This window comes from Akebia trifoliata, chromosome 1 (genome assembly GCF_017979445.1).
Source record: "Akebia trifoliata isolate Shusen 1 chromosome 1, ASM1797944v1, whole genome shotgun sequence".
NCBI classification, from domain to species: Eukaryota; Viridiplantae; Streptophyta; class Magnoliopsida; order Ranunculales; family Lardizabalaceae; genus Akebia; species Akebia trifoliata.
The window spans coordinates 1,514,148-1,539,770 of NC_141375.1; the positions used below are offsets into that span (position 1 = coordinate 1,514,148).

Genomic DNA, 25,623 nt, shown 5'->3' on the forward strand with positions numbered 1-25,623 from the left:
ACTTATTTTAGGTAGAATTGTGTTTTAATTAGAATTGTGTTTTAATTCAAATTGTTTTAGGTAGAATTGTTTTTAAGTTATATTCTATTAGATAGAGTTATTATTTAATTAGATCTCTATTATGACTTTTAGTCTTATTTGATTGACTTTTAATGTTTTGACTTTAGTCTTAATTGATTGACTTTTAATATCTTGACTTCAGTCTTGCTTAATTGACTTTAATTTTGACTTCAGTTTCACTTGATTGACTTTAATACCTTGACTTCAGTCTTGCTTGATTTACTTTAAATTTTTGGAGAACCCCTTCCATTATTTCTTTAATTCTTTGGACCCCCAAATGGAGGGGTCCTTAAAGAAATATCCCACGAACCCTCAACAATTTTGCCTGAGAGTCCGATTAATCGATTTTTTAGGTTCAAAATTTTAAATTAATTTCATTAATGTTTCACTTTAATTATTTAATGTTTTATTTATTAATTTTGAATTTTTTAATTATGAAAATTGTGAAATTACCGTTTTACCCCCGGAGAGGACTTTTCACGTTTTAAGTTGGTTTTTAATGTTCTAGGATGTTTTAGAATCGATTTTTCGTAAGGAATTCAATGAAAATATTGGTTTGTGTCATTTATGAAAATTTTTATGTGAAATGATTGTGAACTTTATGAGGGGCATTTTCGTAATTTTGTCAAATTCTGTTAAAATTGGTAAAATGATTTATTTGGTTCCGATTTGTTATTTTATGTGTTCGAGAGAGTTTTCCTAAGCGTAACGTAGGCTCTAGGGTTGTTTTGAGGTTAGGGGTATTTTGGTAATTTGATAATTTTTTAGTGATTTTTATCGTTAAGCTTCTTTTTGAGTTGCAAGATGATGGTTTCTATATTTCTGGAGTCGTATTTTCCTAGCGTAACGTGGTTTCTAAGGTTGTGTCAGTTTGAGATACCTCATCCGGATTTCTGAAACACATCTGGTAACAAAATAAAGCAATAGAATACACATCCATCATTGGGAATCCTTGCGATCGGGTTGACGAGTTGATTAATCAGGCGAATGAAAAAATGGGGTGTCTACAGATGCCCTTCTTTGGCAGAGGGTTGAAGCAAACTAGATAGCAAATCTATTTTGGTAGATAGTGCGATATCTGAATGCCAAAGCTAGTGACATTTCATTTTGCAGCCTGATTTAGCAATTCGTCGGGGTGTTCGGATCCTTGAGGGTAAAGCTCTCCCCGAATTAAAAGATTGTCAGGTCCTTGAGTGAGAACTCTCACTGACAGTGTCAGATCCTTGAATTTTAGAGAATTCTCCCTGACTAAAAAGTGCAAGTGTGTGCACTGTGTGAAATTGAGTAAAATCTGAGTAAAACAAAACTCAAGAAAATTTGAATGATATTTGAGACAAATCTGAGCAAAAGTTAGGAGAAAGTTATATGTCCTACTCCACCTACTCTAGGTGAAAGAGTAATAAATTTATATTTTTTTTTTAGAGTCTTACTCAGAGTGAAAGAGTAATGCACTAAATTGTTTTTGGGAAGTTCTACTCTACCTACCTGGAGTGAAAGAGTAATGAACTATTTTTATTTTTTTTTAGGAGTCCTACTCTACCTGCCCAGGGTGAAAGAGTAATGAACTAATTTTATTTGGAAAGTTCTACTCTACCTACTCGGAGTGAAAGAGTAATGAACTAAGCTTTTTGAGAGTCCTTCTCTACCTGCCCAGGGTGAAAGAGTAATGAACTAATTATTTTGGGAAGTTCTACTCTACCTACTCGGAGTGAAAGAGTAATGAACTAAGCTTTTTGAGAGTCCTACTCTACCTGCCCAGGGTGAAAGAGTAATGAACTAATTATTTTGGGAAGTTCTACTCTACCTACTCGGAGTGAAAGAGTAATGAACTAATTTTTTTGGGAGTCCTACTCTACCTGCTCAGGGTGAAAGAGTAATGAACTAATTTAATTTTTTTTTTGCAAGTTCTACTCTACTTACTCAGAGTGAAAGAGTAATGAACTAAGTTTTGAGGGAACAAACGGGGGATAAACCTCGCACTTGATTGTTTTTTTTAATAAAAAGTTGGATTTTATGAAGGTCCAGTAAACATTTTAACTCTCTTTGAATCTGAGGAGTTTTCAAAATTGCTATCAAGAGGGTAACCTTTAATTCAAAGTTAACCTTATCCTTTGGGGTTGAAATTGACCAGGCATCAGAACAAAAATACCCTTAGTTTGACAAGGAACATTGTACTGATGATACTTGAATATAATTTGAAAATAAATGCCCCTAGTGTAAGGGGGGAAACTGTACTCTTTAGAAAAAGGAAGTGCCCTTGTTATGAAAGTTTGAAATCCTTGATTACCGCAAGCGCAATAAAGGTTTAACTTTTAATTTTGACTTTTTATATTGAAGATTTTGAGTCAGGCTCAAAGACATTGGAACAAAATATTTCTTTCTGAAATTCATTATAGAATTTGTTCTTTCTCCCCGTCGATTCGCTTAGGGACATGAAACTCTTCAGATCAATCATAGACGAGATACTTGTATCCACTGAGTCTATATTTGGTTCAAACTGGGTATTGAAACTTGATCATTCAGACTTCTGATATTTCGGCACGGACTGTCTTTTCAGCTTCTCAACTCAACGGAGATTTTCTTTTATTTTTTCATTGCTCTAAGTTTTGCCTAGATTGCCTTTTCAGGTTTTCAATCTAGCGAGCATGCCCTAGCTTTTGCCTAGATCGCCTTTTTAGGTTTTCGATCTAGCGAGCTTACAATTTTTTCTCTTTTCTTTACTCTGATTGTTGCCAAGGTCATCCTTTCAGATCTTCAACCTTGCGAGCTTGCCTTAATTTTTGCCTAAGCCGCCCTTTTTGGGTTTTCAACTTAGCAGACTTTTTTTCTTCTTCTTCCCTTCTGAACTTCTGGAGTTGCTGTCTGATCATGATTTACTATCTTCCTTGACTTCTCGCACGGTACTTAGGAGGACTTTTATAGGTAGGCTTGGGACTGGGTATAAAAAGAAAGGGATTTTGAGGCTCAAAAACCCAAATGCCCCTTGTGTGGCATTTCCTTTTAAATTATTTCTTTTTCTTTAAATTTTTTTCCCACTTGGAATGATATTTCTTTTCTTTTGAATTTTTTTTTATATTGTGTGGGAAATACATTTTTTTATTTTGATGTGGTCGGACCTGAAGTAATTTCTCAGGTTGCCTACGTACCCCAGAATTTTGGGATCAGACCAAAACGTAGTTCGAATTTTTCCCTCCCCTGGGTTAGGTAATCAGGCTAAGAAATAAAAGGCATATTTTTCTCTTTTTGAACAGACTGCAAAGGGGTTGAGAAAGGAAATAATGAACTAGGTAGTAGGAAAATTGATTCGGCCAAAAATGACCTCCTTAAATGTAGTACCGTTTGATTTGGTCAAGGTTGATTGGTTCCGGTAATTCGATTCCATCATGATCTTGAAGTCTGACAGTTTTTCCTGATAATATTTCCTTGATGATGTACGGATCTCCCCAATTTGGTTTGAACTTTCCCCTGGGATCAAAAATAGGTGTCATATTATCTTTGAGTACTAAATCTCTGACTTGTAAGTGACGGGCCTTGATTTTCTTGTCAAACGCACGGGCGACTCTTCTTTGATAAGCTTGCACGTGATACAACGCTCTTAGTCATTTTTCCTCGATCAAATTTAACTCTTCATACCGTTGGCGAACCCAATCTGCTTCTGACAATTGACTTTCTAACAAAATTCTGAGAGACAGAATTTCCATTTCAACTGGCAAGACTGCTTCCATGCCATACACTAAGGAGTAGGGAGTAGCTCCAATAGAGGATCGAATTAGAGTTCGATATGTCCACAGCGTGAATGATAATTTTTCTGACCAATCTCGATGTTATTGACTCATTTTCCTGATGATAGTCTTGATACTCTTACTAACTGCTTCAACCGTTCCATTGATCTGAGGACGGTAGGAAGATGATTTGTGATTCCGGATCTTCAACTTTAAACACAGAGTAGTGATTTATGTTTTGAAGTACGACCCATTATCAGATATCAATTCAAAAGGTATCCCCATATCGACTGATAATATATGATTTGTAACTTAAGATGTAGTGAGGATAGCACTGATACATTTTATAACATCTTCTTTAATTTCATTGATATAGACGAGTATCTAGTCCATGTTGAACAACACTCAAGCTTGTACCTAACATACCCTTATATGATCACACGAACAAGTCTTTTGAAATTTCTGAGAAAATTCATTATCCCCTTGTGTTCCTCTAGAGATAAGATAGTTTCTATTTGAATCTCTTTAGGAATTTATTTCTATTCCGAGGTCAATGACTTTTGCTTTCTTGAACTCGACTCTTATCTTCTTGCTCAGGAGAAAAATATATCCTTGAAGCTAGATTATTAGTTAATTCGTTAATACGCTCGAGATATTCAAAAATTTCCTTTATCCGATCAATTTCAGATGGGGCAACAGACACCTCTATAGAATCGATGAATTAACCTGACTCAATAGGAAAGAGTAGACTAAATCTAAGGAAGACATGACCTTGTTAGAAAAAAGGATTCGAGTTAACCCAAATGACTCATGAAAACTCAAGACAAGTACTCACACGAGTTTGATTAGGACTGAGGACTGAGATATTTTTTATAACCGGTAGGATTGAAGTACTATGATCTTCGAAGAACAACTGGACGATGTTAAGAAATTTCGAGGTCATTTCTAACTGTTGATTTGATATTGACGTTTACTTTAACTGACCGGATTTACAACCTTAGCTAGATGATGGACGATTGAGCTTAGATACAATGGTAACCCTTAACCTCTTTGAAGGTGAATTTAACCAATTTCAGTGTCACCCCCTTGATAACATTTTAAATGAACCCTGAGATTTTATTGAATTTTGTGCACCAATCCATTAAAAAGTTCATCCATTTAATGATTATTCAGAAGAAAAATAATTTTACTGTACTCTTGAAAAATATTGACAAATAATTTTTTCATTGAATAACAACTTCAAACATATTTCAATAATTTTTCATGCAAATATATATCTTTTGTAAATCATTTTTCTTTTCTTTTGGAAAATATTTTCTTCTGAAAAATAATTTTTGGAAAACGTTTTTTCTTAGAAAATATTTTTTCTAAAGAATAACACTTTTCTGGAAAACACTTCTTTTGGGAAACATTTTTTTTTGGGAAATACTTTACCTTTGTAAACTATTTTTCTTCTTTGAAAATTTGATTTCTATTTCGATTTAAATGGCCCGGTCCATCATGATTGTTGGATCTGGATGGACTGGGTCATTATTGTAAAAGAATGGATTCTTTACTGGGTCGGTGCACCCATTTTAATTTTCAAAAATAAAATTTCTTTGATCCTTGAGGACAATCATACACTTTGATCTCATCATTCATATCACTCACAAACATTCACCCAACAACAGGCATTAATTCAATAAACAACCCGAGAACACCCACTATAAGTTCGAGTCGTGACCTATGGGGAAGGTTTCTAGACTCTAAGCTCACTACGTGCAATGCATTTTTATCTGGCCACTCTTGCCCAAGCACACCTATATACCTTTCGATACGTGGTGATTTGGTTTGATATACCATATAGGTGATAATCTAAAACCTCAATTCACTTCTCTGAAGTCAAAAACAGCCAGTTTGATCTCCAGTTGAGAGGTGGCGCACAATGCAGAGCAAGGGCCCACTTAAATACCTCTCGTCTAGAATAGACGTAGTCTATCCCCCTCGTACAGTAGGGTACAGCGGGGCAAGATCTTGCTTAGGTACCGGTTTTGACCAAGAAGTGCAATTGATATACTTAGATTACCTTTTACACCTACGGGTACGAGTCAAGAGTTGTAGCTTTCATAAATGGTTTGGCATTCCACGAGGGGACCGACCACGTACTAGTACTACGTTGGCAATCGGGACATGTGACTGTGTGGTTCACAATAGGTCAAAGGCTCAGGTTACTCCAGCCTGGGTACATCAATATACCTCTTAGAATCACCTGATCAGACTGTATTGATGCCCCAGTTTGATATACCCTAAGGTACGTGACTGGAGTTGTGGGTTTCATGAATGACGTCGCATCTCCGAAGAGACCGGGCCACGCACTAGTGCCACGTTGGCTAAATGGGACGTGTAAGTGAGTAAAGCAGTAAACGTGCATGTGGTGTGTGCAAAGCAGGGTGGGGTGTGCCCGGGGCCTTTTTCAAACAAATGGGCCCATGGGTCCAATTAAACCAATCACGAATCGCATGAATATTCAATCAACACCATTCTAATCACATAGATGTTTAATCAAGATTAGCAATATTCTAAATACATGATTATAAAAATAAACATACCAAGCACGTATCCGTATTAGAAATAAGCATTTAATCCTACATTAATTCTTTATGTGTGCCCATCGAGGATTATTTTGGGGTGACCCGAAATAATTCAAAATTTCTAAGGGTATTGAATTGAATTCTTTATGTGTGCCCATCGAGGGTTATTTTGGGGTGACCCGAAATAATTCAAAATTTCTAAGGGTATTGAATTGAATTCTTTATGTGTGCCCATCGAGGGTTATTTTGGGGTGACCACAAACATGTTGATATTCAAAGGGTATTAGATTGAGAATGGAACGACAATCATTGAGATAAGAGGTTATGATAATTTCTCAACCAATTGAAAGAGAGAAGAAGAGAGAAAAAAAAAAAAAAAAAAAAAAAACAATTTAGAAAGCAAATCTACCTTTATCAAGCCATAAAAAATCGAATTTTATTTTATTTTATTTTAGTTTTTTAAACCTAAATAACACATTTTTCAAAAAAAACTATTAAAAAAAAAAATCCAAACAGAACCATCAACATTTTGCCATGCCAAACCGTTGGCTACTAAAGAAAGAATTCAAAATCTCGATGGTGCGTTGGTGTAATAATATATAAAAATACTAAAACACCCAAAATACAAAGTGGCTTGCATGGAATCTCAATTAGAATGATTCTCGAATTAGATTTCGACGAAGAAAAAGAAAAAATAAATAAAAAATTATTTTTTTTGTTTAATAATTTTAAATAAAACATGCATTCTATCCAGCACCAAAAACAGAGAACTCATACTTCGGTGACATTCATAATTTGCGGATCAAGAAACCAGCAAACTAGGTTCTTGATAATCATTGAACTCGAAATTGAAAAGAAAACAATACTGGGAGGCTGTAGGACCGTCCCAGACTTTTAATTCGGATATTGCCTCCTGATTAGATGGTCCAAGTTTCGCAAATAACATCTTTTGAAGTACACAACCTTCCAACCAATAAATTCCGAATCTTAAAAAATCACAAAAACACCAACGATCACTCCAAAGCATAGAAGAAATTCCTATAAATTCGCATCAAGGAAGATAAATTCAGAAAAAAAAAAAAAAAAACTCAAATCGATGTATTAATTAACGATTTCAGATCGGGTAAACCCACAATTTCTATGACTCGATCGAGAACAGAGATTATAAGGTTCGAACTTCTTTATGGTAAGAGAAAAACTAATCCGAAATCTCTTCGTTCGATCTTCCAATCTTCTTCAACTCCTAAACGAAAATTGACATTATTTCTCTTCTCTTTTTTAAAAAAAAACTAGGTTTCAAACGAACTTAAAACCAAAATTTTCAGTCGAAAATTCAAAGGATTTTGGAAGAAACCAAAGAAAATAAAATCGACTTCGAGAAAGATCCACCACTTCTCGTCGAATCACAGGTCCAGCAACTCTAAAACCTTCTTCGACAGATGAAGGAGACACTGATTTTTGAGTAAAAATGTTCAAGATTGATTAGATCTCAACAGGGGTTGCCGATTCAAGATTTTGTGATTCTCCCTCAGAAGACATCGATTGGATTTAATGATCCTAAACCGATCGGAACAAAAGCTTTAAAACCGATCGGCTTGAGTCATTGTGCCGCGGTCTCTGTTGGGAAGCAATGAAGAAGACGAGGTCTCTGTTGGAAATCGATGAAGAAGACAATACAAATTGGGATTAAAAAAAAACGATTTTTTGCTATAAACACACCAATCTTTAAATTAGAAACATTCAGGGTGCAATAATTAAATCCCGTTTCTTACCAAAAACACACCTTCTATCAAAACGATTTACCAACCATACCTTGCTATTGTTAACAGCAACCCATAATTCGTAAAAAAATTTCCTTGCTGTCACTTAAAAAAAACAAAAAACTACCAATAATAATGTTGTCCACGGACCATGACGTATCCAAGAAGAAAACAAAATAAAAAAAAAAATCGACACCTAAAAATAAATATAAATAAATAAATAAAAAATTATATTATCGAAAAACAAATAATAAAAAAAAAAAATCATAACCCAATGATCATTATCCCGTCCTCAATATAACCATCACTTTGAAATCTCACCTTATTTAAGGTCACTCTAAGTGACCTCCAATGGTATCATAAAGATTAACATGATACACACCCAAAAATAAAGTGCACCCATGTAAAATGGGTTAACAGCCATTTTCCCATATCATTACCCTCCTAATATCCTGTATTATTTAGGGTCGTTCAGAATAACACTAGAATGAACTATAAATATTCAGCATCCAAACCAATGATTAATAATGGAGTCAAAAAGAATGATAAAAAAAATAAATAAATAAATAAATAAATAAACAAATAACTAAAAATAAAATTAAAAAAAAACTAGGTTCTACTGGCAATATTTCCCATACTTGGGGTTTTTCAAGTCTGATCCTCAATTATCCCCAGCGGAGTCGCCACTGAAAGCGCCATTGATCTGCGGGGTGCGCGGATCCGCTTTTGACCCTTGAGGTTTGGGAGTCGCCACCTAGTTATTACGGTCTAGGAACCGATCAATGACTCTAAACGGATAAAAACTAATCTAAAATAAAAAAAAACTGAATTCGGGGATCATGTTACGGGATTAGAAGGTGTTAGGCACCAACCCCGCCCGACCAAAGCTGGTCTCTATTAAATTCCCAAGTAAATTACATTGCTAAAACCTAGATAAAAATAAATAAAAATAAAAATTTACCTTTCCGATAGCAAGGACTTTGTTCCCTCAGATCTGACAAAAAGAGCTCCTTGTACCGTGCTCCCTTGCTTCGTTCTATCTCTAGATTTGACTTCGGAACTCCTAGATCAAGGTATCTCCTTGTTTCTGAATCTGAACTCTTCAAGTTTGTTGCGGATTTGAGGGTGTTTTTGGAGGGCTTTTAAGCGTTTTCTAGACTAAAATTGAAGGGGGGATGTTAGGTAAGGAGTTGGGGCTCCAAAACTAGGGTTTATGGGGGGTTAGGGGAGCTTCTAGACCTACTTCTCCTAGGATTTATGATTTGATACGAAAATAAGGTGTGAGCACCTCTATTTATAGATGTTTTTAGGGGTTGATTTGGATAGAGTTAGTATTTAATTAGAGATATTTTAATTAGAGTTGTGTTTTAGTTTGACTTATTTTAGGTAGAATTGTGTTTTAATTAGAATTGTGTTTTAATTCAAATTGTTTTAGGTAGAATTGTTTTTAAGTTAGAACTCTATTAGATAGAGTTATTATTTAATTAGATCTCTATTATGACTTTTAGTCTTATTTAATTGACTTTTAATGTTTTGACTTTAGTCTTAATTGATTGACTTTTAATATCTTGACTTCAGTCTTGCTTAATTGACTTTAATTTTGACTTCAGTTTCACTTGATTGACTTTAATACCTTGATTTCAGTCTTGCTTGATTTACTTTAAATTTTTGGAGAACCCCTTCCATTATTTCTTTAATTCTTTGGACCCCCAAATGGAGGGGTCCTTAAATAAATATCCCACGAACCCTCAACAATTTTGCCTGAGAGTCCGATTAATCGATTTTTTAGGTTCAAAATTTTAAATTAATTTCATTAATGTTTCACTTTAATTATTTAATGTTTTATTTATTAATTTTGAATTTTTTAATTATGAAATTACCGTTTTACCCCCGGAGATGACTTTTCACGTTTTAAGTCGGTTTTTAATGTTCTAGGATGTTTTAGAATCGATTTTTCGTAAGGAATTCAATGAAAATATTGTTTGTGTCATTTATGAAAATTTTTATGTGAAATGATTGTGAACTTTATGAGGGGCATTTTCGTAATTTTGTCAAATTCTGTTAAAATTGGTGAAATGATTTATTTGGTTCCGATTTGTTATTTTATGTGTTCGAGAGAGTTTTCCTAAGCGTAACGTAGGCTCTAGGGTTGTTTTGAGGTTAGGGGTATTTTGGTAATTTGATAATTTTTTAGTGATTTTTATCGTTAAGCTTCTTTTTGAGTTGCAAGATGATGGTTTCTATATTTCTGGAGTCGTATTTTCCTAGCGTAGAGTGGTTTCTAAGGTTGTGTCAGTTTGAGATACCTCATCCGGATTTCTGAAACACATCTGGTAACAAAATAAAGCAATAGAATACACATCCATCATTGGGAATCCTTGCGATCGGGTTGACGAGTTGATTAATCAGGCGGATGCAAAAATGGGGTGTCTACAGCACGCACGATGAATCTGTTTGGAATGATCTTCATGATGTAATATTGTACAAATCTCATGCTTTGTTTTGAGTAAATTCATCCATGAATCATGATGATCTTACCATATGCATGTAGGCTTAGAATGATCCTTAATCGTTATGCATTCACTCTTCCAATTCATGCTCCATGAACATGTGTTCGATGGATATTTTTAGTCAATGCATTTAATGTCCTATCATCGCTTTGAATCAAAGTGGAAGAAGACCCATTCACAAAAAAATGGATTTCCTTGCATGAAATATTTCAGAAAATTAATCTTGTTGTTCTAGTAAATAAAAAGCTAGTCGGAATTGTAATTTCGTCAAATTCAGCTCACGAAATGATAAATTATTATTATTATTAGTCATTTAGTCTTGTACAATATATGTATTTCTTTTTCTAAGAAACTAAGCAAAGGGAATTAAACAAACGTGTATTATATACAAGTTCAGGGGCATAGCCCTTCAATACAAATTGGAATCCAAAAGAAATTAAATCATGAACTCTAAATATGGTCTTGACAATGAATTGGACAATTTCGGAAGATAAATGAGCCATGATTTTCTGACTCCCCCTCTCACATACTCTCCTGATGTGGCATGTATTATTAGAACTATAATTTTTTTTCCTTGGGATACACAATTGCACATCCCCAAAAATATATGCAGCTGTCTATCCCAAGGAAAAATTTATGATTCTAGCACATGCCACGTCAGGAGAGTATGGGGGAGTATGTCAGAGGAGGAGAGTAAGAAAATCATTATTCAAGATAAATTGGTATGCACCCGAAATAGTTCAAAAAACTAACACAACTATTGGGCCAAAAACTCAGGGTGCATTTAGAAAGGCATCCCATCGCAGGGTCTATTAAGAATATTTTTACAAAAATTGTGAAGCACCAACAACTTTCAAAAATTTCATTAAATTTAAATATGCATTCACACAAGATTATCTTAGGTTGCCATAAGTACTGATAAGAGATCAATTAAGAGACTATTTTCACCCATCTCAAAGTGGACCAATTCCAATATATATATAAATGACAACAAATAGCTTGATTAGTGATTTCTAATTAGTTTTGAGCATGTCATATGATGCTTCAATGGGTGAAAACATAAAGCCTTATTACAAGATCCTATGAAGAACAATTCTAGTTATTATAAATTGGTCACTCGCTTCTCCCAAATTTATAAACCAAATGGTATAGAGAGGTCAATCGACTACCTAATAGGCAACCCACATGATATAAACTATCAACTTAAATATTGATTACAAGAACCCTAATAGGATTTATATAGAAAATAATATAAGCAATCCCTAACTAAAGATAAATTCTATTTAAGAAAAAAATATCAAACTATAATCTTAAATCAATCTAATCCAATTTTAACTAACGAGTGTTAGGCGTAGTCACTAGGGCCTTTGATGTAGAAATCAAGTAGAAGGGCACATAGAGTCCATGGAGTGGATTGATCAAAAAAACGTCAAAAGAAAGGATAAACATGCACCATAACATTGTGACCATAGCTCAGAATCATTGTTATTATTATTATTATTATTATTATATATATGCATTTGTAACTATAGATGAGCACTAGTGTTGGCCAATGATATCGTTGACTCCAAATAGAAGTCGCAAAATTCAATCATTTAAGGGGTCAAATTGAGTGCTTTTGTAAAATCATCTTTTTTAGGAATTTTTGTTTGTTTGTGTTGGTATTGCAAGTTTTTTTTAGAATGTATATTTATTGGTAATTTTAAGCATATTAGAAGTTTCTAAGTTGAATTAGGAGTTTTACTATTTTTTAAAATTTTTTATTTCATGGAGATTTGGAATTCTAGGTTTATAATTGACAAATGTAATAGTTTAGAAAGCACTTTTTATTAATAAAATTTCTGCTCTTATCGAATTTTCTCTTTGTTTTCCAATTGCTTAGTATTCTATGTGAAATAACAAGCTTTTGATATCCAACTATTTGATATTCTTTTAAGAATCAATTAGAAGATTGCCCCCTCCCTCTAAAAAAGGAGAGGTCATGAGTTTAAGCCCTCTCATTGACAATCTACATGGATTTATCCCATCTTTCCTAGTATGTGTGGTTTGTGGTGTATTGTATGTACCCAAGGGATTTGGGCGAGAGATGGATTATAGTGTTCTCAGAGACCAATTGCCTCGCCCTTGCTAGTCGAACCCATGGGTCCGGACACTCCCTTCAACAATATCGTATGTTAGTTAGAGAGGTTGGTGAACTATTACAATCTATAGTTTCCCCATCTATATCCAATCCCAATGAGAATAGAAGCGAGTCGCTTCCAGCTTGGCTTGCAGTCGTAGTCTTTCAGTCTCTGTAGTCGGCATTCCTACATGCACCCGCTAGAATGCCTCCTTGGTTTGGGATAAAGCCAAGCCGATAAATATGACAAGCAAAGGAAGCATCCTCCCCCCCCCCCCCCCCCCATTTCATAGCTCCTTGGGATGCAATTTTGATTAAGGATTGGAGAGGAAGCCTAACTACACTACATCTAACAATAATACACTATCTATGAGTAGAGCGCTCAATAGTGAGACACTGACGATACAAACTAGACTTTAGTAGCCCCCTTTATCCCAGGTACAATATTGAAACCTGACGCACTTCGGCCCTAACTACACTATACTTGATATAAGTAGGTTGAAATGCCATAACGCGCCAGTAACAAGCGTAAGCGCCAACACTCATCATCATAATAGTCCAACCGAGTGGGTTTAATCCAAGAGTTAACAACAAAATTTTCTTATACATAAGGTTGATTTTTGGGGAGGGAGGAGAAGGGTATTCAAGGTCATGAAGAGAATCCACATACTTGGGTCCTAGGGCAGAGCTAGTAAGGAGTTAGTAGGGGAAATTGCCCCCTCACAACTTTGAGACATGCCTTGTATTTTTTACTAATCACATGCCCCATTTTCCCCCAATCCCTCACCTCCCTCCAAAGGAGGAGGGGGAGTATGGGTATTTGAGCTGATAAGGGGAATCCACATACTTGGGGTCAAAGGGCGGAGCTAATTAAGAGTCAATGAGGGCAATTTCCCCCCATAGAACTTTGAGACATCCGATATTTTTCACTAACTAATTATATGCCCCATTTGCCCCCAGTCCCTCACCTCCCTCTAATCTTTGCCCCCATAGAACTTTTGAGATAACACTATATTTTCAACTAATTACATTCTCCACTCCCTCCCCATTTGCCCCTACCTCTTCACCTCCCTCCAATTTTTTGAAGGAGACATTGCATCTTGACTGAGACTCCTCTCATAGACTAATCGGAAATAACCTAAATATCATTTTCTTCAACTTCTCATCAAAAATTAATTGGTTTGCCCCCACTAAAAGAAAATCATGGCTCCGTCCCTATTTGGGTCATCTCCAAGAGTTGGAACATAATTTTAGAATTTAAATAATTGGGTAACTTCAATTGGGTGATTAATTGGAAGGTTTTAAGTTGGGTGAATAACCTTGATATTAGAAAAATGGAAAGAACTTGATAGTAGAAGTTCTTGATCATCGGAGCCTATAGACGTAGTTGTTGACGTTGCATCACAAAATGTTTTGTGTTCTTGTGGGTAAGATTTGTTTTTTCCCCTTTATTAGTGTTGTTCTTACGCATTGTCTACTATCAATATTTGAGTATGATATTACTTTAAATTTTGGTCTTTTGTCTCCTCTCTAGAAATTTTTATTGCCACACTAACTTTCACCTATGATGCACCAATGAATAAATTTAAATGTCACGGTGCAAATGAGATTGAAATATATCATCTTCTAGGGTTTTGAGTGATCAACCATCATGAAGAGCTATGAACAATAACTCATGACTAGAACAATATTCTAAAAACATCAGCATTTGTTAATTAAAACTTGGCCGCATCAACTAGGTAGTTGTTTTGATTTAAAATTATTAATCTTTTATTAATTTAAATGTTTCTTACTTCACACTTATCTCAGCAAAATTAGGGCTGGCGAACAGCAAACCATCCCAAATTATTTGGGTACGGGTACATTTGTTTTACCCGATTAAGAATACGACTGAAATTAGGGACAATGACCCCCAAAGACCTATCTTTTGCAAATATGTGTCAAAAAGTCCCTTCTAAAGATATATGGACTCTATAGTACTTTAAATATTATTCTAAAGAGGATATTTGAAGCAAAAAATACCATAATTACCCTTTCAATAATTTTTGAGATTTAAACAAACGTGTTTATTTTATAATATCTGAGGTACGCCTATGTTTTAAAATTAATGATATGCCCTTTGACTATGGTCATCTTTTATAGATCTCACATAGATAATGATGATGATGGAGATGAGTATAGTCATCATCGACATCAATTGATTTGATCTATGTATTTTAGGTTTATTAAAATATACAAATAATTTTAAAACTCGACTTGAATTTTTATCGAATTGATTCAACTCAAAAATTAACAAGTCAACTCAAATGAGTCAAATAAAATTATATTGAATTTATAAATATTTGTTAATAAATTTCTTTTTATAGTTTTTATTGAATTATTAATAACAAAATAAATTGATCAAGTTTTTAAGTTGACACACTATATTTTTAGATCAAACCTTTTTGTAAAGTTTTTACAAATGTATTTCAGGAATTTTCTTAAAATAATCTTCAAAACACCTTTAATAGATTAATATTTTATTAAGTGGGACTCAATTGCCCATGTTCTTTCCTAGGGAACTATTGGATACATATTATCAATAAGGAGTCGTTCACCGGCATTATCCCATGAAGTTACTCATAAATAATTTATCCAAAGTTTTTTTAGAGGAAAATACAAATATACACTCCGATCCAAATATCCATTTACTCGAGTTTAACATGGTAAATTCAGAAAGAGGTATAGATGCATAATTCAAAATTAGGGTTCATCTATTCTCCTCACAATGAGGTATATATCTGACCTGAATATCTATTTGAAATCTGGGTACGAATTGGATACGAGCTTCTTTCACAAAATCAAATACAGATACATATTTGTATACAAAAACTTTCTTTTTGGTAGCAAGGAATTGGATATAGGTATTTTTCACAAAATAGGAAGTAACCGCAACACTCCTAATAAGATATTCATAAGGAATACCATTCTTATTTCTTTTAATGCCGGGAAAGAATATTCATAAGGAATACCATTTATAAGTATATTTTGGTAGCAAGTAATAAGATATAAAGTACAAAATTCTTACGTTGCTTTACATTTTCAGCTTTAATCATTTTTAAGATATTTTTATTGAAAAGTACCATTCAAATGAAAATCATTTAAAGTGAAAATATTTTTTAAAATTACATATTTCAACTCATATTGGACCTAATTCCTATCAAGAGTATACTAATAAGTAATAAACTTTTAGCCGTTTAAAAAATATCTAATGAATACCATGGTCCAGGGGTATGTCACCACATTCCCAATGGAATAAAGTTTAGAAGCACTTATCGAATTTATGCTTTACTTGCTAGCATTACTTGATTCTTGTGTTGCTTTAGATATTTAAGCTTTATTCTTTTGTAATTAATTAATTTTTATATAAAAAAAACAGTGCCATTCAAATTAAAATCATCTTAAGTGAAAATAATTATTAAAAACTATCTACCAGGGGTTGAGTCTTTATATACCCCTCCACAGCAATGTGACTATTTAAATGATGTCATGTGATAGAGTGCTAGAAGGGACGCGACACTCACATATTAATCATGATGGATAAGATTGAACCATGGTCAGCCCACTAGATTCGGAGATACCTTCTTTCCAAAAACAAAAAAAAAATTATTAAAAAACTACATATTACAACTCAACCGTCACCTAAAATGAAGAAATTGATTTTTCAGAGAAATTGTTGGGTGAGGGAATATAGTGTTGGTTACAAAAGTACTTCTAACTTGTTTGTGAGGCTAAATCATGTTCTTGTTCTTATCGTATCCAAAAATCTATAAATATGACATTCCTGAACTTCCTAGAGACAACCAATAAGCCTTAAAAGCTCTCTCTCTCTCTCTCTCTCTCTCTCTCTCTCTCTCTCTTTCTCCATACCCATCAAATTCTCTGGAAACGGAATACGACAATTTGTGAAGCATTCGGAGCTCAAAAATCCCTAGCCCACATCCAAATACTATAGATCGAGGAGGCACACGATCTTATTTGAACTCACATCTCTTCTATTCTTCTTCTCAGTATCTTCATTGTTTCCAAGTAAGTCATATGTTCTTCATCGTTAATTTCTTGTATATTATCCTAGTTACATTAATCATTTGTCTTTTATTTCTTTTGAATCATGTAATTAGTTTCAAATTTTGATTTTCAATTCCACTTCTTTGATTTTTGAGATTTCCGACTTCTTAAAGTAAGCTTCATGCACGTAGGATGAATCTGTTTGGAATGATCTTCATGATGTAATATTTTTCAAATCTTATGCACTGTTTTGAGTAAATTCATTCATGAATCACGATGATCGTACTATATGCATGTAGGCTTTGAATGATCCTTAATCGTTATGCTATGCATTAATTTCTTTTTATCGCTTTGTTGATGTTTGAATCAAAGTGGCAGAATACCCATTCACAAACCAAACCAAATTGCACCTCTACTCACAATAAGGTGTTTATAATGGATCATCAACTCCAACATTTTTTCTACACCTCTACATCTAGACGTGAAAATGTATGGGAACCATAGATGTTTTTTATCGAGATATAATTGCAGTGTTGCATTAATTAGAAATACATCAAATAGATGTTAAAACAGCTTTTTTAAATAGTGAATTAAATGAAGAGATTTATAAGTGAATAAGCATCCATAGTACCTATCCACTTTCATGTTAAGAAGTGCCATATGAGATTCTGACTTAAAGTCAATCCAACACAACTTTAAGTATAACATACCTTAGGACTCAACGCTTCCATTTGATAAAAAATTAATGACATCCTTCCACCACCAAAAGTACAAAAGAAAACATAAAAGTTGAGACAGCTAACTAATTAAGCTCCGAGTCGACACTCGACAGTAATTAGTTCGATTTACTTTAGATAGATATGGGAAAGTTTCTATAAATTCATTAACTCAAGAGGTTTAAGATCATGGGTTTTTTACGGAGAAAATTATTAATTGTTATTATTTAAAAAAAAAAAATGTTTAATAAGATTTATGAAGAAGAAGAATAACAAGACATAAAAAATGAGGGGAATAAAAAAAGAATAATTTACCAAAATGGTAGAGTTTTTGAAATTATTTACCAAAACGGTACACTATTCAAAATATTTCCGAAAACTGTAATTTTACCATTTTCGGAATTAATTTTTTTTTATCAAAACGGTAAAAACAGTAAAATGGATTTTTTTATACCGAAAATACCCTTTTTTTGTTTTACATATGTATTTATAATTTTAACCTTAAAAAAATGAAAATCCAACTAAAAAGATTCACTCTCTTTCGGTAATCCAACAATCATATGTATTTACAATTTTTTTTTTTACCGAAATCAATTATATTTTTGTAATTTTAGTTTTAAAAAAAAAGGGTATTTTCAATAAAGAAAAAAATACATTTTACTGTTTTTACCGTTTTGGTAAAAAAAATTAATTCCAAAAACGGTAAAATTACCGTTTTCGGAAATATTTTGAATAGTGTACCGTTTTGGTAAATAAACGAAAAGTTGTGCATGTTTTGGTAAATCTGCCAATAAAAAACTCTGCAATTTGGTAATTAAATGATGAATGTTAACTTGATTGGTGGTACGTTCCTACTTATAGATGGGAGTAATTTAATTAAAATGCATTGTACGTATAAGATCATATTTTGGATAAAATAAAAATATTTGATTTTGGATTTTATTTTATTTTGTTTCTCTATATGAAAAGGAACATCCCTGAAGAAGAAGAAGAAGAAGAAGAGAGCATCCATGGCTCTAGAGGTGGTTGTTTCTCTGGTGACGGATAAAATTGCTAACTTCATCAGCGAAGAAGTAACTTCCCTACGTCATGTGAAAGACAAAGTCGAGTGGATCCAAAGAGAACTGAGGGATATGAAACAGTTCTTACAAGATGCAGATAAGAAGCAACATAACAATCAAATTGTGAAGAATTGGGTGAATGATGTCAGAAAAGTAGCTTTCGATGCGGAAGACGTCTTCGAGACCTACATCCTTAAGAGAACACTACATAAGAGGAGGAATTTTGTATACAGGTATGCTGTTTTCCTTAATGGCAAAAAAAGGGTATTTTCGGTATAAAATATATATATTTTACTGTTTTTACCGTTTTGGTAAAAAATATTAATTCCGAAAACGGTAAATTTACCGTTTTCGGAATTAATTGCTACAGTGTACCGTTTTCGGAATTAATTTCGAAAACTCTACCGTTTTGGTAAATTATTCTATATAGGCAGATTTACCAAAACATGCACAACTTTTCATTTATTTACCAAAACGGTACACTGTAGCAATTAATTCCGAAAACGGTAAATTTACCGTTTTCGGAATTAATTTTTTTTACCATAACGGTAAAAACAGTAAAATGTATTTTTTTATATCGAAAATGCCCTTTTTTATTTTTTGACTGAAATTACAAAAATAAAATTGATTTCGGTAAAAAAAAAATTATAAATACATATGATTGTTGGATTACCGAAAGAGAGTGAATCTTTTTAGTTGGATTTTCATTTTTTTAAGGTTAAAATTGTAAATATATATGTAAAACAAAAAAAGGGTATTTTCGGTATAAAATATATATATTTTACTGTTTTTACCGTTTTGGTAAAAAATATTAATTCCGAAAACGGTAAATTTACCGTTTTCGGAATTAATTGCTACAGTGTACCGTTTTCGGAATTAATTTCGAAAACTCTACCGTTTTGGTAAATTATTCTATATATATACCCGTCATGTGATTGGCATAGAGATTGAACGGATCCAAAATAAATAAGAACACTACTAAAGAGAAGAAATTTTGCATGCAGGTTTGCTTTTAAACTTAATGACCTATATACAAGCCGTATGTTTGGCAAAGAGATTGAACGGATCAAAAATAGTATCCTTGACATCTCCAATCGTCGGTCAACCTATGACTTTGAAGCCATTGGAGGAGGAAGCGAAGAAGCATCGAGCTCTACAAGTGAAAAGTTGCGTGAGTGGAGACGAAATGTTGCTCATAATGATGATGAAAATCAAGTTGTTGGTCTAAAGAATGATGTAAACGTCCTAAAAGCTCGATTAATTGGGGAGCCCTCGCAACGATGTGTGATTTCAATCGTTGGAATGGGGGGTTTGGGTAAAAGTACCCTCGCCAAAAAAGTTTACAATTGCAATGACGTGAAGAGCCATTTTGAATGTCGTGTTTGGGTTGATGTATCTCAAGTTTTTAATGCTACAAACCTTCTGCAGGAAATAGTGGAGAAATCCATGAATCTCAAAAAAGAGCACTTACAAAATATGAAGGAAGAAGAACTGATAGATACGATCAATGGGTTCTTGAAGGTACGAAGGTATTTTGTAGTCATGGACGATATTTGGAAATTCGATTTGTGGAATCGTTTACAAGCTGCATTTCCTGACATGAATAATGGTAGTAGAATAATCTTTACTACCCGCAAGAAAGAGGTAGCCTCGCATGCTGATCTAACAAGCCCTCCTCATGAGCTACAACCTCTAAGCAACAGTGATAGTTGGGAACTGTTTATTAAAAAGGTTCTTTCGGTGGAAGAAATTACTCTTCCAAAGGAATTAGAGGCAGTTGGAAAAAATATCGTGAAAAAATGTAAGGGTTTACCTCTTGCAATTGTATTATTGGGGGGGTTTTTATCTAGGAAACGCAAAGATATGGCGAGTGGTCTAAAGTGCTTGATCGTGTTCGTTGGCAGCTAAATGAAGACGAAACACCCTGCTCACAAATCTTAGCATTGAGCTATCATGACTTGCCTTCCTACCTAAAATCGTGCTTTTTATATCTTGGTATCTTCCCTGAAGACTATGAGATCTCTGCAAGGAATTTAATGAGGTTGTGGATATCAGAGGAATTTGTGAAACAACGAGATAACGAACTAGTCGGGGATGTTGCGGAGGACCACTTGGAAGAGTTGGCTGGCAGATGCTTGGTTCAAGTAGCAGCAAGGAGACCTACTGGGAGTATTAAAAAATGTCATATTCATGATCTTTTGAGAGATCTCGCAATATCAAAAGCTGACGAAATCGAATTTTTTCACATTCATCCTAATCCAAATTCTTCTTCTACATCTTCTCCACCACTAAACAAGGTTCGTCGACTCTCTGTTCATAAATTTTCTGAGAAGCATTTCGATAAATGTATTCGTTCTGCATTTTACTTTTTCTCACCAGACTATGAAACTATGTATGGAGCCATTCATAGCAGTGTGGATTTTGGAATGCGTAGAGTGCTTCATCTAAGTTTCAATGGTTTTCTCTTTCCAATTGAGTATCCTTGCTTGCCCAAGGCAATAGGGAAACTTATTCATTTGAGGTACTTGCGGTTGAGATATGTGAAAGTGAAAAAGTTTTCGTCAATCATAAACAAGTTCAAGAACTTAGAATTCTTAGATCTGAGAAATGTTGAAATCAATTGTTCCCGTGATGCGATTTCGAAGATGGACCACTTGCGACACTTGAAGTTTGGCGGCTGGGAGGGGAAGGAAATTCTATTAGATCCGCCAAGAGGGAATGACTCTTCTTCTATAAGGAATCTTCAAACGTTGCAGGGGATACGTATAGACAACAAGAGTCTAGTGAAGGATGGGTGGGACAAGTATACCAACCTCAGAAAGTTGCAGTTGGTTGGTGATTTAGAGTCACAAGTAGAGGCATTAAGTGAGTGGATTGCCAAATTGGACCGCCTTGAATCCTTGTCCTTGGATTTTGAAAAAAGTAATTATAGTGAGGAAGAAAAATTCAAGAATCCAATTGAAAGGAAAGGTTGAACATATTTTCATGGAATAATCAGTTCAAGATTAATCTCTTCGACCTCGTTCTGAACAGGGTATGGATAGAGAATCTACCTGACCCTTGTGAATTTCCATCCAACTTCTCCCACCTGAAATTAGAATATTCCATAATTGGGGCAGAAGCAATACAAACGTTGGGAAAGCTGCCAAAACTCAAGTCCCTTTCGATATGGTCCGCTGCTCTTATAGGAGGAAAGGCTATAATGTTTTCTTCCGGAGCATTCCCTCAGCTTCAAGAATTGGGATTCGGCGGCCTTAAAGAATTAGAGGAATGGAAGGTGGAGGAAGGAGCAGTTCCTTGTCTTAGGGAGTTGACAATTTATGAGTGTACAAATTTGAAGGCACTTCCAGATGGATTGGTGCACATAACCACCCTCTTGAAATTTCGTGTGTATCGTATGTCTAAAGAATTCAATGCCCGGGTCAGGCCAAATGTGGGAGAAGATTGGGGGAAGATTGCGCACGTGCCTGACTTTCAGACGGATTGACAATTCAGTTGACCGGTGAGTTTATTTTTCTTTTCTTTCCACACCTCAGCTATAAACTTTTCTCAAATCATTGTCTCCTCTGTCCATCTAATCTCTATAATAATGTTCAGTTCCATTTGTGTGTTTGAGGTGGTCTTGTAATTGGGTTTGGGCTTTTGTTATATAGTGGAATTCATGGGTTTGGGCTTTTTCTGTGGTGTTGTTTGTATTGGGATTTACAGTGATTCTCACATTTCTGATGTGGAGGAGGGCACATAACTGTAGATGTTTTTTATTCGTATCTCAAGAAAATACATATATGGCTATCACATAAACGCAATGAGCATGAAAGTGAAAAACAAGGTCTCCACAGGACAACTTGGGATATCACTGAGTCTTTTAAATTCATCAAACTTGATCAAGTCAACTCGAAATAGTACCACGTTGAGTCAGAAACTCAACTTATGAGTGTTGTCTTCTACATTTAATATGCTTGTCGAGGACAAAATATTTTTTTTATTTTAAAGAAACTATTTTATATATTTATAAATTTTGGGGATGCAAGCTTGGATAAAACACTAGCAGCCAAAAGCACTCAAAATTTTCCAAAAATGATTGAGACTGTTGAAATGTGAAGATACGTCCTTGTGATACCCATAATATATATTAATATGGATGAGGCTTAATTTATATCAATTGGATATGAGAATAATGCTTGGATTGTTTTAATATTTAGGGTGAATTACAATTTCATGAGTTGAATTTGAGAATTTACAATTCCGGCCCACTATTCAATTTAATTACTAAAACGTGAATGGTAACGAATTCGTAGGTTTAAAGTGACAGTTTTGCATGTTTAAAGAAGCTATCTCGCTAAAATGAACATTTCTGTAATTAAAATGAACATTGAGCCAGAATCATATATTTTTTCAAAAGTTGATCACATTTTCATAAACATTCCTATTGTTTAGTTCCATTAATTTTTGTGTCTTAGGTTGTGTTTTGGTTTTGGACTTTATTATATATATTGTGAGCTACCATGTGTTGTTTCTATTGAAGTTCTATTTTTTTTCGTTTTCTTCTAGGTGATCTTTCCTTATTTCTTATGATTGTTAAAGACTTGATATTGTATTTTGTTTGTTGGTATAGTAATCTATATTGTTGATAGTGGATTTTTCTCTCTCCACCGTGAACATAGACAATTTATCGAATCACGTAAATTTTGGGTGCTGGTTTTGTTTTTTTTATCTTTACTCTATCGTGATGATAGAGGTTTTGAGCTGAGGTATTTTTAGTATTTTATTTTCTCCTTCCATTGATTTTTTGGCTAACAATTGCAATTCCAATGCCTAACCATAATTTTAAAATTTCGTCAAGTTGACTTGAAAACTCACCAAGTCAACTTGCAGGATCCTCAAATCAACTGATTTGAGAACATTTGAAAAATCAACTGATTTTTGGTGAACATTTGAATTCAGCATTTAAACAAACAACTTTTTCAGTACTTAAATTCAGTGCTTCTAAGTTTCAGCGCTTAATGCTATTCAACACTTATTTTTTTTCAGTTTAACAAACAACACCTTAGTAGCTACCTACCTGTCTTAACCTGATAAGTAAAAAAGCTTTGAAGAAGTTGGCCCTCCATGCTTAGGTAAATATTCGAGACAGCCCTATGTTTTAAAACTGATGATATGCCTCTTGACCTCAGTCTTTTCTTATTGACCAATGAAAAATTACCTAAAATGCTTTATTTTTCTTTGAAAATTCTTTTTTTTTTTCATCTCCAAATCTTCAACGTCTTGGATAAGATCACCAGAATGCAACAATGATGCTGACGAGGACATTGAGATCACATTTCATTAATCTATAAGAGAAATAGTGACAAATTCCAAGTTCAAGAATAACTCAGCAAAAGAAAACGTAATTTAATCTTGACTTTCTAAATGAAAATTGTGTTTTAATTAAAACATGATTTAATCTCGACTTTTTTAAAAAAATCACAGATTTTTGTCATTATGGTAAGAGGAGACCGAGATAATTTTAAAATAAAGGTCTCATGTGCCGTTTAAAGGAGATGGTAAAAAAAAGTCATGTTGGGTACAAATTCGTGCCTTAATTGGGTCACCATTTATGGTGTTTATGCTTAGTAGGGTCCAAATAAATGAATCACTGTTGGATTTTGTGTTTCAACCATTGAGATCATATATTTTGTATTTAAAATCTTGAGTGTATTAATATTTTGTGAGCTGAAAATGAGTTATTTACAATTCCGGCTCACTGTTCATTTTAGTTACCAAAATGTGAACAATCGCTTTTTCATTAAAAAAAATTCAGAACAAAGTGACTATCTCGCAGGATTAAAGTGACAATTTTGCTGGTTTAAAATGACCTGCAAAATAATCACTTTGAAAACCTCCAAATTTGTTATCTTTTTGATAATTAAAATGAAAAGTGTGCTGGGACTGTAAATTCGTCAAAAGTTGATCACTTTTTCATTATTTTCTCTTAAATCTTAGTTGTTAAGAAAAATTATATTTATAAATATAGTCGGAAGTGTTTAGTGAATCATGATTTAGCCGATCACCATTAAATATGCATTTGGATGGAGAACATCAAATGTTTCATTTTTATTTACACGACAAATTTGGGACCTTATAGAGATTCCTCTGAAGAAAAATTAGCAAAAAGAGCAGTTGACAAGAAAAGAAAAATTTGCTCACAGATCCACCAATCACATTAATCTACATGTATTAAATGTTCCAAATTTAAAAAATTACCCTCAACTTGACGTGACATGTGCTACTGTAACAAGAAATTGTGTGAGCAAAAAATAACTCACAGATGGATCCGTTCAAAGCTTTCCCCTCAAAACCAAAAATTCTGGCTCATTGTTCATTTTAATTACCAAAACTTGAATGATAACGTTTTCGTTAGAAAAAAACAAAAAATTCAGAACAGTAATGAATTCGATGGTTTTAAAGTGACAATTTCACAGGTTTTAAAATCACCAAATTCGTTATTGTGAACAATGGTCTGGAATCATAAATTCATCAAAAGTTGATCACTTTAAAATAAATATCTAAAAAAATAAATTTTCACTTTTTTCTACTTGTTTCAACGATTCATATGGCACCTAAAAAAGTTGGAAGTGGCCAAATAGCGTGCACCAACAGTTTTGATTCTTACCCATAATTTCAAATCTAGTTTGAGGTTCGAGAACAAGCATGATATCCAGTATGAATCATCACACACATGTCTTGTTTGACAAGCAAGATACTTGAGCGATATTATGAAAATTTCGACCTAAGTAAAATTTGGTTGAGTCGATCAATTTATTTTAATATTTTTTTTTATTGAAACTATTAATTTTTTATAATTTAAATACTTATTACTTAAACGAAATCTGGTTGTGTGAGTAAGCATCTCATTCAAATCCACTTTATTTTATAACAAAAGTATTATTATTAATAAATAACTGTAAATTGAATTAAATGATGTATCTCATCCAAGAAGAGATGATTCGAAAGAGTCAACTTAGTACCTATGGGAAACGAGACAAGACAAAATATTGAGTTTTAAACCACATTCTCAC

General features: G+C 33.6%; 1 protein-coding gene across 1 annotated transcript; it reads left to right on the forward strand.

The window, feature by feature from the left end:
* Positions 1–16,626: 16,626 nt before the first annotated feature.
* On the forward strand, positions 16,627–22,756 carry LOC147410296 (putative disease resistance RPP13-like protein 3). Its single transcript, XM_086433668.1, is given in 5 exon segments — positions 16,627–16,809; positions 18,474–18,798; positions 19,570–20,423; positions 20,426–21,531; positions 21,534–22,756. Coding segments are annotated over 4 exon segments (2,763 nt in total). The 5' UTR covers positions 16,627–16,809; positions 18,474–18,514; the 3' UTR covers positions 22,053–22,756.
* The last annotated feature ends 2,867 nt before the right edge of the window (positions 22,757–25,623 follow it).